Source organism: Neofelis nebulosa, chromosome 5 (assembly GCF_028018385.1).
Source record: "Neofelis nebulosa isolate mNeoNeb1 chromosome 5, mNeoNeb1.pri, whole genome shotgun sequence".
Classification (NCBI taxonomy): domain Eukaryota; kingdom Metazoa; phylum Chordata; class Mammalia; order Carnivora; family Felidae; genus Neofelis; species Neofelis nebulosa.
This window is the reverse complement of record NC_080786.1, coordinates 76012737-76031699: the sequence shown is the minus strand read 5'-3', so window position 1 is coordinate 76031699 and position 18963 is coordinate 76012737. Positions and strand designations below refer to the sequence as shown.

The following is an 18963-nucleotide window of genomic DNA, read 5'->3' as shown; positions in this document are numbered from 1 at the left end:
TGACCGACATATATGTTGCTTAAAAAAACGTTGGCAAGTTTAATTTAATTGGACATGGAATTTGAAATGCCCTCTCTGAAGAGTTAATCCTCACATCCAAGCTGAGAAGAAGAGACAGAGCCAACCCTCAAAAAGGAAAGGACTTCTTGGCTTTCGCAGGACCTAAATAAAATCTGTTAGCTCTTCTCAACAGGGAGAGATACCCTGCTGCCTTCCCTGTAGCTGAGCCTATTATGGGAAGAAGGGCAAAAAAGGGCAAACCTGGTTGCAAACCCTATTATCCTTAGCATTGTCCTGCTAGAAGTCAGGATGTGGCAGGATGAAGATCTAGCCTCCCTCAAACCGTGGTCACAGTCTGAACCTCTTAAATGATCAAATATGGGCATTTCTAACTCTTGAACCAGCACTCAAGTCTTCACTGCTACCTTTCCAAAAGCTCTATCTTCAATACATGCCCTACCAATTTAGAGTAAATAATAATAATAATAATAATAATAATAATAATAGCTACCATTTATTGAGCACCTATTCTACTATGTGCCAGGCACTGTGCTAGGCACTTTTCGTACAATATCTAATTTAAATCCTCACAACAACCCTGTGAGGTAGGTATTATTATCGTCATTTTACATGAGGGAATTGAGGCTCAGAGAGATTAAATAACTCTCTTATCATGAAACCAAAAAGTAGTAGAGCTGGGATTCAAACCCAGAACAATCTGACTCCAAATCCCATGCTCCTGTGAATTAGAGTAGAGGCAGAGGGGAAAGGAAGGACCATATTCAAGAAAGATTGCTGGGGTGTAATGGATATGATATGCTGACTAGAAAGATGGGAGAAGAATTTAAGCCCATAACTGTTCCTAGCTGGTTAGCCTACATACAGTGTGATGAAGATAACCAGGATTGGAATTCAGGAGGAACACACTTGATGGGGGAATGAGTTGAGTCCATATGGATATGTCCATGGTGATGTCCAGTGGGTGATGATACAGATCCAAAATTTGGAGGGAAGTTGGGGCTGAAGATACATATTTTAGAATCACCGGCATATCAATGGCAATTGAGGACATCAGTATAGGTGACACCATTTGGCGAGTAAATATAGAGGAAAGAGAAGTGAACCAAAGAACACAAGGAGCACCAATATTGAAGGCAGGAGCAATACTGAAGGAATTCTCAAGGGAGTTGAACATGGCAGAGTCAGAAAAGTTAAAGAAGCATAGGAGGCAGCCCTATAGTGGTGGCTACAGAAAGCCATGGCCTGGGCTCCTGGAAGGCAGGCAAGACTGAGTCACACTTCCAGCACAGCCCTTATGCACCAAAAACTCCAGAAGTATTTGTTAAAATGTCCCTACCCTGGTTTGCCCCAAAGCCTGGAGCTTAAGACTTAGTTGTACTCTTGACACCTCAGTCCTAAAAGTATGGAAGCTTAGGTGAGCCAGGAGAATTTATAGAAGAGGCTTAAAGAGATCATGATTTGTTTAAACTGTAGAATAAGGTAAAAAATAAAACCCGGCATTTTAGAGGTCCCAGAAGACCCCCTGCCCAACCTTTCTCTGGGGTATCATGGTTATTGTGAAATAAGGGTGTTGGGGTAGGAAGTGGGGGTGAGAACAGCCTGTCGGTTGTTTACGGAGTCCTCTGCTGAGCCTGACCTGAGATCCAGCTTATGGGCTTTATCCAGGTAGGAAGATGATGGGGACATGTGTGGATGGTTTGGGGAGAGGGAAGTCAGGGGACCAGCCCCACAACTTTGGAGAGAAGGTCCAGCCCTCTGAGCAGGGACCAGCCCTGAGGCTTAAGTGAACTTGCATAGACACGTGTATGTGTGTGTGTTTGTGTATGTATGTGTGCGTGTGAGAGAGAAGGAGAGAGGGCGAGAGAGAGAGGGAGAGAGGGAGAGAGGGAGAGTGGGATGGGCACTCTGTGGAAAGGGGAACAGTCTCTCATACATGGGTGAGAGGCTGGAACCCTCCAACAAAGCCTAGTGACTCAACATGTTGAAGTGTGGGTTTGGGGGCTGAACATCCTTGGGAAGCCCTGAGGGGCTGCTGAAGCAGGGTTCCTGGTCTCCTCGGAGGCTGGGCCTCCCCTTGATGGGGGCTCACAGAAAGTCAAACAGCCCGAAATTCTTGGCTGCTCCAGGCCCAGGAAAAATTGAGGGAAGAAAAAAGAAAGAAAAGAAATGTTTCAGGCCCAGAGGTGAGATGAGCCTGCTGGTTAGTAGGGTTAGGGGTCGGAAGGAACCAGCACACAGGGCAGGCATGGGGGTGTGGATGTAGGGGAAGAACAGATATGCTTCCTGAAAGCCACTAGCAGCTCAGGCAACTAAGGGGGTCCTTTGGGCCTCTAGTGAAGGCCAGCACAGGCGGGGATCGTGTGGATGGTTATTATAAGTGACTATAGCTCTAGGGTGCAGGACTGGGGCAGCGATGGGGGTGCGGTGGGCAGTTAGGAAGAGGAATAAATGGAGCAAATATTTTTTGGTGTCAGTATTGTGGGGGAAAAGTCAAGAGATTGGCACACATGCTTGAGGAGATGCAGTTAATAGAGGGCTGATGTAGCTGACTGAACAGTGCAAGGTTGCTGAGGGGGAAAAGGCGGGGAGAAGGGGGTGAGCAGGGCCTCAAGGGCACCACTGGGGTAACTCCTGAAGTGTTTGTGGGGAATAAGGAGCAGCACCAGCAAGTCAGGTCCCAGTGACACGAAGGATCCTGGCAAGTCCTACGCAGCAGTTAGTGAGCAGAGGGACAAGCTGGGGCTGATGGCAGGTTAGGGGCCGCAGTGGCGATCGGTGGGTGCACCCCGCCCTCGCTGCGCCCAGCGAGCAGTTAGCGCGCCTGAATTTAGTTCAATTTATTTCCCTTTCAGGTACCAGACAAAGTAAAAAAGACGGACGGATGGAGAGAGGGACGCAACCGCCCAGGGGTGGGAGTGGGATGGACGTGGGGGAGGGGTCCTGTTCACATCACATCCACAAAGAACTCACTGGGGTTTCCCATGGCCATGCGGAAGGACTGTCTGCTGGCTGTCAGTTCGGGGGGCACGGAGGCCAGGTCGCGACCCGGAGGGGCTCCTGGGGGCCCCATGGCCGCGGGCGGAGGGGGCATCATCAGCATGGGGGGACCGTAGAGAGGGGGCACGCCAGGGGGGCCGTAGCTTGGATGCGTGTGGTGACTGCGCAGGCTGCTGGCCATTGAGTGGTGGCTGCGGTGGCTATGCTCGCTGGCGGCAGGACCTGAGCGCTCGCTGGGCGCCCGCTCCCGCGGCCCCCGCAGGCTGCTGCGGGTTGTGTGGTCCGACTCGCTGCCGCTGCCGCCAGACTTTGAGTCCCCCGCCTTCGGGTCCTTCTCCTTCCGTCGGTCACTGCCGCTACGGTTGGAGCCACTGCTCCGGCTGCCTGTAGGGGACAGGCAGGGACAGGATGGGGGATGCTCAGATCTTGCAGAAGCTTGGGGCTCACCTGTGCACCCCCCACCCCCAAGCCCCCTGCCTTACCTTCACTGTGCTGACTGCTGGCGCTGCCCCCACCATAGCTGTACCCCAGCTCTGGGAAGCCTGGGTGAGGGTTGTAGGGGTGCGGGGGCGGCGGGTACTGGTAAGGGAAAGCCATGGGCCAAGGGGCTGCCCCTGGGTGTGGCAAAGGGGCTAGCGTGTCCTGGTCAGAGGCACCGCTGGAGCCATCGTGATCATGGAGGGACAGGTTGGCCATGTCTGCAGAGGGGAGGGGAGGGCCAGATGAGCTGGGTCATGCCCCTAGGTCAGGAGAGAAAGGTCCCCCAGTCTAGGTAGGGTGGGTACATTTGTGATGACACCAACAGCAGTGGTAGTTTGTCCCCCAAATAAGAGGAGGCACAGGTCAGAGATCTCTCACTTCTTCACACCCCCTCTGCCACCCACCTGAGATGGTGGAGAGGGAGACCCTATGGACACAGCCCCAAGGAAAACCCTCCTCAGGAGGGCCCTGAGTCACCACTTCAGATGCTCAGTGCCAAATCCTTATGCTCAACTCCCAGTCTCAGGGAGGCCCCCTTCCAAGCGTTTGACAGTTTCTCCTCCTTCCTTAGTGGGCCACAAGGAGCATAACTTTTAATTGGTAATTTTCTCCTTTGTTCACTTAGACGGTAAAGGTAGGGGAATGTGGGAAGCTGAAATACCAGACAGGTATTGCATACCTGCGATTCATTAGGCACAATACAAAGCACTTCACCTCATGCAAATGTTATCACATTTTTTCCAGATGAGGAAAGTGAAGTCCAGGGAGGTTAAATGACTGGCCTGAGGTCAATCCAAATTGTAGCCAGAGCAGAAGCTAAGAGTTGCTTCCTTTCTTCTTACCTTTCCAGATGAGTCATTAGTAAGGAGTAGGGAACAGTTTGGGGAAATTTAGGTGAAATTTTGCCCTCTCCTTTCACCTAGGACTAAAAAAAAGTACCCATTATAGGCCAGAAAGAACATAGGCCTTTCAGATTCTCCCTATACAAAAGCCCTTGGCCCAGATAAATTTTCTGGTGCTGCTAGAGAAGGTGGGAAGGGCTCAGAAAGAGAACAACTTAGGTGCCTCCTCTGCGCCCTCCACTCTGTTCCCAGGGAGGCCTCATCCTTCACAGCACTCATCTCAATGTATTAATGTGACCTGGTCAGGAGAGGGGGATCTGAGGGGGCTGAGGCAGTCTGTGGAGTCTACCAGCTAAGCCATCGACCTGTTAAGGCCTGCAGCTAGCACGGGGCTGGGGGTGGGGGTTGGTGAGAAGCAAGGGCCTGCCTTGGCTCATGCCCCAAGAGCTGGTGACTGTTTCAGCCTCCAGGTTGTTGTCCTGAGGGGAGTTAACTATGGACTCCTGGGGCTGGCTACCCAGGTCACCAACTCTTTCCTTTGAGTCTGCCACATTCCCAGCTGAGGAGACCTTGGCCAGTGAGAAGAAAAAGACCTCTGTTAGCATATCCCTGAACTGGGCCTCTGGGGGCCTTGGCCCAGGGTAGAAAGAAGACCCAGGAGGCCCAGGGATAGAACAACATCTCTTGAGCAAAAACCACAACTGTCTTGAGAAGCTTTAGGTGTCCCTAGATGTTTGGGGCTAGGCCTCACTTCTGCTAATGATGGTAATAATAACCATATAGAATTGAGTCTAAAAAGCCATTAATTTTAAGGTGTATCCCAACTTTAGAGATATTGCAATGTGAAAAAAATGTTCACCTTAGAATCAATTAAATATATGAAAAATGGAGAACTTTTTTTAGAGCACTTACAGTCGGACAAACATGGTGCTAAAAGCATTATACACATTGTCTTAACCTCAAAACAGCTCTAAAATAGGTTCTACTATTACCTCCAAATTACAGATCAAGGAATTGAGACAATGAGAGGCAGTGTCACTTACTCATGTTTACATAGTCAGGGCGGAGTTAGGATTTGAATTCAGAGCTATCCAACTCTAAAACCCTATGCGTCCACCACAGACTTGTGCTCTGCAGCAACAGCCTTTCTAACCCTAGAACCTAATCTGAAGCATTTTAAAAGTTAGCTTTTGGGGGCACCCGGGTGTCTCAGTCAGTTAAACATCTGACTCTCGGCTTCAGCTCAGGTCATGATCTTGCATGTTTGAGCCCCACATAGGGCTCTGCGCTGATAGTGCGGAGCCTGCTTGGGATTTTCTCTCTCCCTCTCTCTCTGCCCCTCCCCTACTTGTTCTCTCTCACTCTCTCCCAAAAGAAATAAATAAACTTAAAAAAAAACAAAAATAAAAAACAACACACAAAGGTTAGCTTTTAGACTCCAGCCAGCAAGCACCCTTGGCTGACAAAAGGCTCCCTGAGGCAGAGGTGGCTGCTGGGAATGCTCCAAGTCCTGAAATGTCCTGTTTTGAGAACTCCCCTTCCTTCCCAAAGTGTGTCTATGTGCTCAGGAGGAGAAGGGGGGGTGGGGGGGAGTTCCCTGAGACCTCTCCTCCTTAAAACCCTCACTGGCTTTGCACTCTCTCAGGATCAAGTCCAAACTGCTCAGAGTCCTCTACAAGCTGGCCCTGACAGCTTTTCCAGTTTTGTCCCAAGGTCCAGCCTAGCCTCAAGGGTATGAGGAGGCTGGGGATGTGGGGCCTCAGGCCAGCCCTAGGTCTTGCCCTGGTGGAACCTGCTTGATGCTTAGAGGCTGATCAGGGGCCAACAGGAGGATCTGCATTTGACTTTGCTAAGACAATGTTTCTGCAATACCACACACCTAGGTAGCCCCAGATGGTGGTAAGAATGAGGACTCTGGAGCCAGAAAGACCTGGACCCCCAAGGCCTAACTCTGCTTCTGGCTGTGAGAATGGGTGGACTATCTAACATCTCTAAGTCTCGGTTTCCTCAGCTAAAATAGGGATAGTGATCCACCTCACCCAAGGGTGAGGAGGTGGAGGTTGTGAGGACTGAGAGTGATATGCTGCTTAGAAACAACCAGCATGGTGCCAGAAACACATCAGGCACTTAGAAAATGCCAGCCCCAAGACGGGGATGCAGAGAAGGTGAAAAGGCCTGACTTGGCTCTGCTTCTACTAGAGAGGGAGGCCTGTGTCAGGCCTTGAGTTGGGCCCCCAGCTCAGCTGCCTGCTCACGCTTTGTGTGGGTTCCCTGGAGTCTGCTGCCACATTCCTGGGCACCTCCCCACTCCCAGCCAGGAGACAGAGCAAGGAGGTGGGGGAGGCACATACTGCCACAGAGGTCACCGAAGATGTAGTAGCACTGCTCGGAGAAGGTGATCTTGTTGACAGTGTGGCGGATGAAGCCGGCTTTCAGCAGGTTGCTGGCATATTTGCGGGCCTCCCGCCGGTCAGTGAAGCCTTCCACGTTGTGGTACAGCCAGTCCACCACATCTGAGCCTGGAGGCAAGGCAGCCACTTGATGGGGAGGCCCACCTGACTTGGGCTCATCTGACCTCACAAGAGCCATGAGGCTGGGGCTGGTTCTAGCTCAAAGGAGTGGCCCGAGGGCCACTTTAGCCCCCAGCCTGCCCTGCCCCATCACTCCCCACCCCGGCGTTCATCCCACCATGGGGCCCTCTCACCGATGAAAGCGTTGGGGATGGTAATCTTGAGCCACATGCGGTCACGGACCTCCAGCCCAGATTCAGGGGAGGCCATGGCTTTTACGATGGCGGCCATGTCACTGTGGATGGATAGGTGGAAGTCGTCTAGGCCTAGGGGTGGGAGGCAGAATGGTGAGGCAGAAAGGGGTTAGAGTTAGGTAGAGAAGAATTTGCATCGCAGCTCTACCATCTAATAATTGTGGACCAATGTTGGGCACATTACTGATTTCTAGGATACTCAGTTTCCTCTGTAAAAATAGGGACTTTAATATCTATTTCGAGAGTTTATCTGAAGACAGAAATAATATAAATGAAGATGCTTAGCATAGAATATGTGTATTATAATGAAAACAGCAGTCATTTATTGAGTGTTACTTCATGCCACATATTGTGATTGAGGCTTCACTTATATTCTCTCATTAAACCCCCAGGAACCTGGTAGACTATGTATCATTAGTCCTGTTTTACTAGAGGAAACAGGCTCACTGGATGCTCAATACAGGTTCAGAAGCAAACACTGTTTAGTGAGGGTTAGGTGTCCACTGAAGGAAGCTGCAGTGTGAGGTAGCTAGGATGAACTCCCAGCTCCCTCTCACTTTTAAGCAAGAGTTTCCATGTGGGCCTTCATCAGTCCCTCCCACCTTGCCCCGTCTGGCTGGGCCTAGGGGGCAGGACTGGACACTCACGTTCTGTATCAGGGATGGAGCTGGTGATGGAAGAGCTGGTGGAGGTGATGGTGCTCAGGGAGGGGCTCATGCCATAGGCAGGGAAGGTGCCGGTCATGGCTGCAGTGTGGGAGACCCAGGCTGCAGGGTCAATGGGCCGGATGGGCTCGCCTGCAGGGAGGATGAGAGGTCAGGGGCCGCCTACCCTGTCCACTGCCAGGCCCAACAGGGTAGGTATGAGGGTTCAAGGCAACACAGAAGGAAGGAGAGACATGGCTCATGTATGTCAAGCACCAACTTTAGGGCTGAGTCCCCCATCCACTTACTCCTGGGCAGTGTGAAGCAACCACGTGGACTTGGGTCCCAGCACTTGGCTACAGTCAGGGTGATGGGCCTGAAAGCAAGGATGACCCTAGTGAGGGCAGGATGCGTGGAGGCCAGACCAACCCCCTTGCTTGAGAATCAGAAATGCCTGCCCCCTCCTTCCCAACATCCCATCCCATCCGTACCCCGGTTTGTGCACAATCTCCCGCAGTACCCGGACTGCGTCGTCATTACTCATGTTCTCAAAGTTGATCTCGTTTACCTGGGAGAGAGGGCCAGGAGTGGGATAAGCAGCTGGGTTGGGGAGGTGGGTAGGGAAGCAGAGCTTGGTGGATCAGGAGGTCTTCCCCCTACCAAGAAGTGGCCTCTAAATGAGCAGGGTACAGAGGGTAGGAATATCTCCCTTCTCCCCACCCACACCGCCACGCCGGGTGGGCAGTGGTACCTGTAACAGCATATCTCCTGGCTCGATGCGTCCATCTGCAGCCACAGCCCCACCCTTCATGATAGAACCGATGTAGATGCCTCCATCACCTCGCTCGTTGCTTTGGCCCACAATGGAGATGCCCAAAAAGTTGTACTTTTCTATAGAGAGTAATAAGACCTTAAGAGGGGAACAAGGTTCCTACCTAAATTCCAAGCCCTTTATCAGTCAAGGGTGGAAAGGGATGGGAACTAACATTCATTGAACCTGAATAAGGTCCTGAATTCAAGATGGTCAAGAATATTTCCATTTAATCCTTGTTAGTTCTGCCACAGGGACTCTTAGTCCCATTTTACAAAACAGGCAAATGAGGTTCAGAGAGCTTCAATGACTTTTCTAAGCCATTACGTGGCAGGATTCAAACTCAGGCTTAAATTCCAAGGTTGGGGCTCTTTTCACTATAGCCAGTTATTTCCTAAAGAGAGTGCCTATGACAGACATCAGAGAGCAACAAGCAATGGCTGAAAAATGGGAAGGGGGATAAGAATCAGAAATCACTTCCTCCAGGAAGCCTTCCTTGCCATTCTCTGCTTCTACAACTCTCTGTGCTGATCTCTGTCATGGCCCTGATCATGAGATACTGAAACGATCAGTTTATGTACCAGTTTATGTTTATGAGAGAGAGCTCCTCGGGGGCAGGGAATGTATCTTATGCCTCTCTGACCTCCTCAAGTTTGCCCAGTGTCTGGTATATAAATGTTCAAGAGTTGTTTCACCAGACTCACCCATGTTGAGAGTGACTGTGATGATGTTGAGTGACATGGTGGAGTCCGTGATACTGCTGAAGGACGAGGACTGGAATAGATAGAGGCCTTGAGCAGCAGGTAGGGGTCCCAAGAACTCACTGTTCCCACCTAGCTCTTCCACAAGGGGAGCCTTCAGTACCCCCTCCCCTCTAAGGCTCTAAGCCTGGCCCAATAGGAGGGGGTCTAAGGAAGCACACACCCTGGATCTGCCTGGACAGGGCTCAGTCTGCCCCCACCCATCCCTCAGGCCCCATACCCGCTCAATCCGCGAAACCTTCTGCTTCCTCCGCCGCCGCTTATGTCTTCTCATCAGGCGTGAGGCGCTGCTCTGCTCTGTGGAGCTGCTGAACCTGGGGGGCCCACAGTCGTTCCCCACCAGGCTGGCCCAGCCCTGCCCCACAAGAGGCACTGCAGGGCCCAAGTCCCCCACGCAAAGCCCACAGCCCTCCCAGGGTCCCAGCATCCTTAGGGGTCAGGGCTCTTGGAGGGGCGGTTACCTGCCCCATAGTACCAATGAAACCAAAGCCCCACCTGCTGGTGGAGTCATCCTCATCCGAATCAAAGAAGCTGGTGGTCTCTAACTCGCTGCTCATAAGGGTGGATGAGCTATCGTAACCCCCTGGCTCTCGCCGCCGCTCCCCCTTTGCAGTTCCATTTAGCCGGGTTGCTGTAGGGAATAGAGGCAGCTGGGTTCACAGTGTCAACGCAGGAGGGAAGGACAGACACAGGGAGGGGCTAGGGGCTGCACCGGGGCTAGGCATATCCAGAGCTCAGAACAGGGCTGAGGGCAGCTGAATGGAGGAGTGGAGAAGGCGTCTGTTTAGGGAAGACGCACTGTGTTCTGGGCCGTCCCTCCTGCGTGGCCGCTCACGCTGGGCTGACACCAAGGAGTCCGTCTCTGTGTCATTGTCCAAGTTCTCCTGGCTGCCTCCACCAGCATGAGGGCTGCAGGGAAGAGAAGACTTGGTGGGAGAGGGGGCAGGGCTGGGGGCTCCCTCCCCCAGCCCTGGGCTGAGCTGATGCGGCCCTTCCCCAAGGGCCCTCTCCACTCTGAGGTCACACTCACTGGAAGGATGGGGGCCGGGAGTCCCCAATGCCTCCTGTGCGTTCCATGGGTGGTGGCAGTTCTGATGGGTTGTCAGCACAGAAGGGAGCAGGCTCTGGGTGTGAGCCCTCAGCAGACACCAACTGATGGGGAAAGAATGGGTGGGTAGTAGGTACAGGGGCGCCAGGGAAATAGCAGATGGCTTCTGGAAGGGCATGCAGACTTGGGGAGAATGAAGCAGGGGACATGGAGGAAGAAGAGACAGGACTGTGCAAGGTCAGCTGAGGCAAGGAATGGACTCAGTGCTATCAGCACTGATGGGGGGATGGGAGGCATGGGTTGTTGGAAGTGGCATGGGGGCAGGGAACAAGGGTCAGTGGTCCAAAAGAGAGATTGGCTGGAATCTGAGGCAAAGTGCTTCAAAAGGCATAGGAGACATTGTCCTACAATGTCCCACATTTCCCCCTACCCCCGGCCAACTAACCTTTCACCAAGGCTACATAATCTGAGGGGAGAAACAGTTCAGGTAGAAAACTCAAGGAAGATTCAGATATTGAAGCATAAAACCACCAGCTACAATCTTAGCAATGCTTTTCCTCTGTCCAGCCCACCATAGGAATATAGGAGGAGGGGTGCTGAGGAGAGCTCCTTACCCAGGACACCACCCGGCCATTGAAGCAGGGCAGCTTGGCATTGTCGTCAGAGATTTCCTCCTTCACCACTCTGCAGGGAAAGGGTGGGGGTCTCAGAATGAGCTTTCTGGGATGGAAATGGAAGTGTCCTCACAATCCTAACTCAGGGGGTCCTCCACCTAACCTGGGAATCAAACCACCAGCCTAAGCCTTTCAAATGGGAGCAGAAGTGGGGGTCACCCAAGGACAGCTCTTTAGCACCACCAGGAAGACACCAGCCCTGCCCAGGCCAGATGCTGCCCTAGAGTGTCCTCTTAGTCATCAGGTGATTGCAAATTACACCTGACAAATTGCTGTCCCCCCTAGTGTGGCCATTCCCTAAAATCTCGAAAGGGCTTTACCTAGCCCCAACATAGCTCTTTTGGGCTAGACCTATTCTTTCCCTCTGACCCTAAACTAGGAAAAAGTACACCCTTATTTCTCTTTCCCTTCTTAGTTGGGAATCCTGACATTCTTCTGGAAGGTGTGGATGAGGAGTTTAAGGAAATTAGGAAAGAGAAGGGAAAAAGGTATTTACTGAACATCCTCCACTGCCACTATGGTAATAGCAACAAACTGCTCTCATTTACTGGGCATGTATCATGGGCCAAGCACTAAGCTAAGCACTTTGCTTATTTCATTTCATTTAATACTCACTGCAATGCTGAGATAGATACAGATGGGGAAATTAAGACTTAGTAGGTTCAGAAATTCACTTACAGTCACATCACCAAGAAGAGCTGGAATTTGAATCCTGGTCAGCCTGACTCTTTAGCCTTTATTCTTAACTATTATACCATCTTATCTCCCTATAGTTAGAATGTATAATCTTCACATCACCTTCATTGTGTGGACAATATCCTCTTTTTATGAGTAAAGAAGTGGAGAAACATTCAGTAACTTGCCCAGGGCCACAGAGCAGAAAGACGTCAGAACTAAAATTCAACCCCAAGCTTGCCTGACTCTAAAACCCATGCTCTTCCCATGGTACTTCGCATTCTTTCCTGTACAGTGAGAGGTGATGTGGATCTGTGGTGGGTAAGGGTTGGGGAGACAGGGATGTAGGGCATGGCAGGGGTGGGATGTGTATACAGGCATGTAGTTTGGCTTGAGGGGTGCATCAAGGTGATAAGTCAGACTATGACTACAGTTTGGGGACCCCCAGACTGTGTCAAACACCCTAGGAGTACAGAGTTGGAAAGATGCCATCAATGGCAAGAGGAAGACATGTGCCTGGGATTGTGAGCAGAGAGGGAAGATAGCAAGGAAGGAGGCTGGGAAGCCTAGTCCTTCCTTGTTCTTGGAGCAGCTTCTGCCTAGAGCTGGGAACATGCCTGGCTCCTTGTGATGCTCATATTCTTGGACTCACAGCCAAGTTTGAAGACTGAGCCTGCCCTTCTCCCTCCCATCCAGCTCTGGCTCCTACACCATTTCCAACCCCACAAAGACCCCAAAAAAGCATCACAAGTCAGGCCCATGATGCCAGAAAGCCTAGAGACAGAACATGCTGAAAAGAAGGGACATGGAAGTAGCTCAGACTCACCAGCCAGTCTGGCCATGGGGTACCCTAAACTTGCAGCCCACAAGGGGAACTGGGACTCACAGGAAAATGGGGTATGTGGGCCAAATGGCAGAGACTATGATCTGCTCTGGAGAGGGTCTCCCTGTAGTGGGAAACTGCTGCTGAGTCCCCACCACTCACTCCCCCAGCAGGCCCCACCACACAGCTCCACGCTACAGATGTTTCCTCTCTTTCTAGGGGTCACCGACAGGTCGCCAAGGCTCTGCTGACTCACAAGGATCAGCTGATCTTCAGCAGCAGCCTTGGGGGACCTCAGACAAGCCTCCCCCTCACACCACGGAGATGAATGGTTCAGAGTTCCATGCCACACACACACACACCCACACACACACTCCAAGCAGAGTTGGACAAATCTGGGTTCTAATTCTGCCACTTATTAGCCCTCCTATCTCAGAGAAGTTTCTTAACTTTTCCAAGCCTTTGTCTTGTCCTGGTAAGTGGGATCTGTAAACGCCTGGCATGTCTAGGATTACAATAAAAGCTAATTACTAACCGTGTCAATTTTTAGCAGGGTCTATTCTCTCTTTCCAACTATGTGTAAATTTCTAAGGGCAGGGACCAAACAAATCTGCTCACTATTGTCCATTCAATTAAAAAGCCTTTGCTAAGAGCCCAGCAGGTTTTAAATCCTATGCTGGCCATTGTATAAAACCTCAAGAAGCATCAGACCAGGAGCCCGCCTTGTCCTTGGAGGTTATGGCCCAACGGACAATTCACACAAGTATATGGCAAGTGGGAAGTAGTCAGAACCACAAGAGCAGCAGATGTGTTCACTGGACAGATGTCTGTTGAGTAGGTGTCTTTGGTGTCATGTCCTGGCTAGGAGCTGGGTTGGTATAAGGGTAAACAGGATAAAGTGTCATAACTTTAAAAGCTAAACCCAGAGGATGGGAAAATTTGGCCCCGGGAAGACAAGAGGAGTGTGCTCTCAGTACCAAGTGCAGAGGCAAGGCAGTGTGTGACATGGAGTGGGCAGGAACATAGTGGCCCAACTTCCCATGTTGTTCCTACCTACGGCTCAAGGCCACTCTAATATTCATCCACCATCTCCCTCAGTGGTGAAAATGTTTATTCTTCCTCCATTATCCAAGTAATTTAAGAGGGTTGGGCCTACCCTAGCTTGACAAATACTTCTGGAGACCAGATGGGAGTTGGGGAGTCCTCAGGCCTTATAAGCCAGAACCTTAGAGGCTGAGCCTGGAGAGCAGCCTTCCTCCTCTGACCCACTCTCCATCTGTCAGCAGAGGTTACTGGCCTCTGCCCGACCCTGGTCTCATGGGGCTAGGATAAGTGGCAACCCTATCATTTCTACAGTTTGCCAAGGCTCAGCATCTCCTTTGGAGAGGATGTGTCTGTTAAACAGTGATAATAATACCTACAATTGTGTGATTAAGGTCTTAGACTTTGGAGCCAGATTCCTGATGTAAAATCAAGCTCTGCCACTTACCAGCTATGTGACCTTGGGTAAATTACTTAAGTTTTCTGTGCTCTAGTTTTTTCATGTAAAAACTAAGGATATTACTACTTATTTCATAGGGCTGTTAAGATGATTGAATGAATAAAGATTTGAAAAGCATTTAGATCAGTGCATGTATACCAAAGTACCATAAAAAGAATTTGTTAAATACATGAAATAAATATATACTTCTTAGCTACTAGTCCTGTGACAAGACAGCCCTACCACGTCTCCTGCTCATTAATCCTTCTGGGGATAAAAACAAAACCAATCTCCTCCTTTAGCTTTGTTCTCAACTCTGTTAAAACAGTCTACTATAACATTTTGCAAACGATGGTTCAAGTACCACTAATGTATGCAAGATCACTTCAGGTGTACCTGATGAATATTTAATGCAATAGTTAAGTATTTTTTTTTTTAAACATATTTTAGAAAGAAATACAAATAGAAAATCAGACCTGTGATTTCATATTACTGACTGGGTCAAGCTAAGAAGGAGTGAGTGGGCTGACAGTGGATTTAAAGAATAGTATTAAGTCAACAGGGAGCAGATGTAACTATGATTGTAGTTAGGCCTGGCTTGATAGCAGCCCGGGCGGAGTGGGAGGCAGCCCAGAGAGGTTTAGGTTTAGGAGGTGAGAGCTAAGGCCAGTGGGTTCAGGGGTGAGTTGGGAGTGGAGAAACAGGCCTACCCTAGTCCCTTAAGGCAAATGACCCCAGCACACTGGACTCTAACTGATTTCCCCTATCCCATACCCTGTGGCAGCATCTTGGTCTCTTCCAGCTCTGTTTTTCTCTTACCAGACCAAAGCATCTGCCCCCTCACTCTCACCCCTTGCAGATCGATCGATCCCTTTTCAGAATCTTCCAATCAGGAGTGTCTGTCCCTGGACTAAAGCCAGACAATGATTACTACACTACAAGTACCTCACCCCAGGGTAGGAACAACAGAAACAGGACTGGTCAGAAGACGCATAGCACTTCCCACTGCACAAAGCGTTCTCACACATAGGATCTCATGGGCTCATCAAACCCTGAGTTCCATGGGGAAACGTGACAGCAAAACATGCTAGGCAGAAGAGAGAGAAGATGCTTGCTTTCCAGGGCCAGGAGGGCAGGGGTCTTGGAAGAGAAGCCAGAAATATCAACACTGGGGAAGAGAACATCTCCCCTCACTCAGCTCTGGGGCCTCAGCTCCAAAGAGCAGTGCAGGCCTCAGGCTAGGGCAGGAGAGACAGCCTTTAGGCCTAGAGGGCCCCGGGAAGGCCTTCCCTACAGGCCTCCAGGCCCAGTGCCCAGTTAGTGTGGGGCAGGCAAGCCTGGGGGCCTCCCCTTCCCCCAGTCCCCTGGGAGTTATGGGGGGGGGGGGGGTGTTGTGAGGGGATGGGCCAGGCTCCCCCTCCCAGGCCAGCTGCTACAGAACCTTCCGGCTCCAACATTCCATCCCCTCTTAAAGGGAAAGTCGCTGCTTCCAAACTCAGCCTGTCCAAAGCCCTGCAGCTGGGTGGAGAAGACCCCGCCAGGGAGGGGAAGATGAAGAACACTAAGAGACTCTTTCTGGCCCTCCCATCCAGGCTCTGAGGCCCTTTCCAAGGTCTCCCCCTTGGCCACCATCGGAGGAAAAAGGCCCCAGTTCTGAAGGGAAATCAGTACCTAGGCTAGTGGGGACTTCTCAGGGGTCAGGCACTCTGATTCTCTGACAACATCCCGAACACCCCACAAGAGAGGGGAGACAGCTAAATAAACATTAGGTTTGCTGACCTTAGCTTGCAGCCTTAGTCCCTGAGCCCCCCCAACTCCCCCTCCCTCCAGTTCAAAGTCCCCAGCAAAGCCCCTGGAAGCACTACTCCAAATATGGCTCTGAGTCGTGGAGCTGAAAAGATGGAGAAGGAGAAGGCCGAGTGCCAAACATCCTAAGTCTATGCTAAAAGGTGGCTCCCATGGCAGGAGGAAGGTTAGGGACTCTGGCTCTGGAATCGGGTGGAGGGGGGGTGTGTGTGTAAGTGGGCCGCTGGTCTCTGAGGAGGTGAGGAGGCTCAGAACTCCGGTTGCTCTTGGGGAGTTGGTCGTCCTCCTAAACTAGGGGGGCCTAGGTCCCCCATAAGAGGCAAAAGGAGAATCCCTAAAGAGGCTGGGACTCCAGCTGAAAGAGGCGGCCCAAATGGCCAAGTCGCCCCTAGAATCCTTAGTAGGGCTAGAAGCCAGTGTAGCAAGGGGAGTCCAAACTGGCTGAGTGGGCCGCGAGAAGCCGGAGGGGCCCGGGTCCCCCAGAGGTGAGGCGGGGGCCATCCTCACCCGAAATCGTCGTCCATAGACTTGAAGAAGAACTTATAGCTGGGTCGCTGCAGAACGCCCTTAAAGTCCGCCAAGGTGACGCGCTCGGCGGGCAGGGGCAGCTTCACCAGGTACGGCGTCTCCTGCCCGTCCAGGTGGTAGATGATCTTGGTCTCGCCCATGGCTCCGGCCTCGGGCCCCGGGGCCCGCGCGCGGCCTGCTCCGGCGGCCGGGCCGGGCCTTTCGGGCGGCGACGGCGCTCGGCGCGGCCCAGCGGTTCAGCCTCGCTCGGCAGCCGGCCGCGGCGCCAGCTCCCTTGTTCTCCGGCCGCTCCCGGGTCCCAGCGCCGCCTGCCGCTGCCGCGGCCGCCGCTTCCGCTCCCCACTCTCCCGGCTCGGCTGGCGACTACGACTCTTCCGGTGGCCGCGGCCCTCCGGGTTCTGGGCTGCGGCTGGGCCCGCTCCCCTCCCCCGACCCGGGCGCTGCCCCGCCCCAGCACGAGCCCCGCCCCCGTCCGCCGCCAAGCCGCGCTGGCCTCACCGCAGATGGCCCCGCGGACAACCCAGCCTACCCGCTGAGCTGCAAGCTTGACCTCAGGCGCTCAGGTCCCAGGCCCGCGGGGAGATTGGTGGCAGTCGCCTAGGCCCCCAGAAAGGAAGGGTAGATCTCACCAGGGTGGCTATGTTCCCGGACTCACCAAGGCCCTGGCTCTGGACCCAGGGGGGTATCTATCGGCTGTTCCTCAGCAGCCTGGGACGGGTGTAACACAGGGGTCACTTTGGTCCCCAGAGTTGGGGGGGGGGGGGGATGTGTGATTCTGACCAGGTATCAATGGAGGAAAGTGACCTCCACATGGCCCTTTAGGGTCTTTTGAAAAGCATAGCTGCTGTCACTGAGTCTGTCAAACTGAGTTCCTTGAGGACAGAATGGGATCGAGTTCTGATTTCTTCTTATAACTTCAATACAATACCTAGGTGCAAAGCAGTGGCTTAATAGATGGATTGATGCAGAACAAGTGCAAGAATGAAAATGAGTGCATGACTGGGACAGTAAGAAACCAGAACTAGGTGTAATCAGTCCCTAATAGATTTTCTCACCCCTTAGCTTTTAATTCATTCAATAAAGTGTCCATTTAGGTGCAAGGCATACTGTAGGGGATAAAGCAAAACAAGACAGGTAAGACTACTCTCAGGACTTTCACTGATCTGAAAAGAAGCACACAAGCTTGTAATAAATAACTTCAGAGTGACACATGCTATGAAAAAGATAAAATGGAGCAATGTGATAGTAAAAGGGAGAAGAGAATTATGGGTGGTAAGGGAAGGCCTCTTCCCTTTGAGCTAAGACAGAATGGAAGCAGCAGCAGCTATAAGAGGGTCTGGTGTGGGGGGAAAGCATTCCAAGCAGAGGGCATGGCCCAATATAAAGACTCAAGGCACAAATAACTCTCTCCCAATTTGAGGAACAAGGAGGCCATTGTGACTTTAGTGATAGTGGTAGATGAGGCTGGAAACATAGGCTGGGGCTAGACCACATAGGTCTTTTAAGGCCACAGTAACAAGTGTGGGCTCCTCCCACTCCATTTTGTATCGTTGTCTAATTAGCATTTTCAGAGTAAGTACCTCTTCCACACAACTCTTCTGCTCAGGAACCTCTCGACATTCCCCCAGTGCCTTCCAAATATTCTTAGCACTGTATTCAAAACTCTCCATAATCTAAACTGCCAACCTCTACAGCTTTTTGTTTCATAATATGCTGGCTATTATTTTTTACTTCAGCAAATCAACCTAATTGCTAGTACCTGCACATATCTTGTGCATTTTCACTTCATACCCTTTTTTTTTTAATTGAATATATGTGCATGTTAAGCTCTTAACAGCATTTCTCTGTCCCATTTTCCTCCCTACCCCAGTATACTTTTAAAGCTTACACTATTTCTTGATCTATACATTCTAGATATTGCATATTACTTCCAATTTTCATTGATGGATTTATTTTTCTTCCACCTTCCCCCTAGCCTCTTAAAATAGTAAAATTATCCTTTTTGGTTAAATCAGTATAGATTTTAGTATTGACATTTTCACTGAGTAAATGCTTCCTTCACAACTTTTTATTTTTGGTGGCATTAATCATAGCCTTCCTTTTTCATTTGCTTTTTTATATATCTACCATTAAGTCTTACTACATAATCTAAGTTTCTCAATACATATTGTTTACATAGTCAAATATATTAGATTATCCAACCATTTTCTCCCTTGGAACCTTCTGCTCTCTTGCTCTGGTCGGCACTGTTGGATGTCTCAGCCTATGCACAGCTCTCACCCTGGGACTTCTCTGCATCATGTTCTGAATTACCTCTCCTCTGTGTTGGATCCCCATTTCCTGGATACTTTTTACTCCTTTGCTTTGGTAAAGCACACCCTTTGGTGGCTTACTTTGAGAGTATGGGAAATAAAACCCCTTTTGAGAACTTGCAAATCTGAAAACATGATTGAGTTGAAAGTAATTTTCCTTCACAATTTTGAAGGTATCACTACATTGTCTTCCAGCTTCCAGTGTTGCTATTAAGCAGTTAGATCTCTATTTTTCCCTAAGGCTTTGCACATGACTTGTTTTTACTCTTTCTGTAAGTTTTTAGAAGTTCCCTTTAT

At 50.9% G+C, this 18963-nt stretch overlaps 1 protein-coding gene across 2 annotated transcripts; it reads right to left on the bottom strand.

Moving 5' to 3' along the window:
• Positions 1-495: 495 nt before the first annotated feature.
• Positions 496-16761, bottom strand: DVL3 (dishevelled segment polarity protein 3). 2 transcript variants are annotated; one of them, XM_058730659.1, is made up of 16 exons: positions 16334-16759; positions 10983-11052; positions 10351-10472; positions 10120-10229; positions 9816-9951; positions 9541-9634; positions 9264-9333; positions 8500-8639; positions 8240-8316; positions 8057-8124; positions 7752-7901; positions 7045-7176; positions 6692-6859; positions 3501-3716; positions 2992-3402; positions 496-2138 (listed from the first exon to the last, which is right to left on the bottom strand). In XM_058730659.1, the coding sequence occupies exons 1-16, from the start codon at positions 16492-16494 to the stop codon at positions 2107-2109; spliced, it is 2157 nt and encodes a 718-aa protein (XP_058586642.1). In that variant the 5' UTR covers positions 16495-16759; the 3' UTR covers positions 496-2106. The 2 variants fall into 2 exon arrangements, with proteins under 2 accessions (XP_058586642.1, XP_058586643.1); XM_058730660.1 differs by lacking the exon at positions 3501-3716 and having other exon boundaries at positions 16334-16761.
• Positions 16762-18963: the final 2202 nt, after the last annotated feature.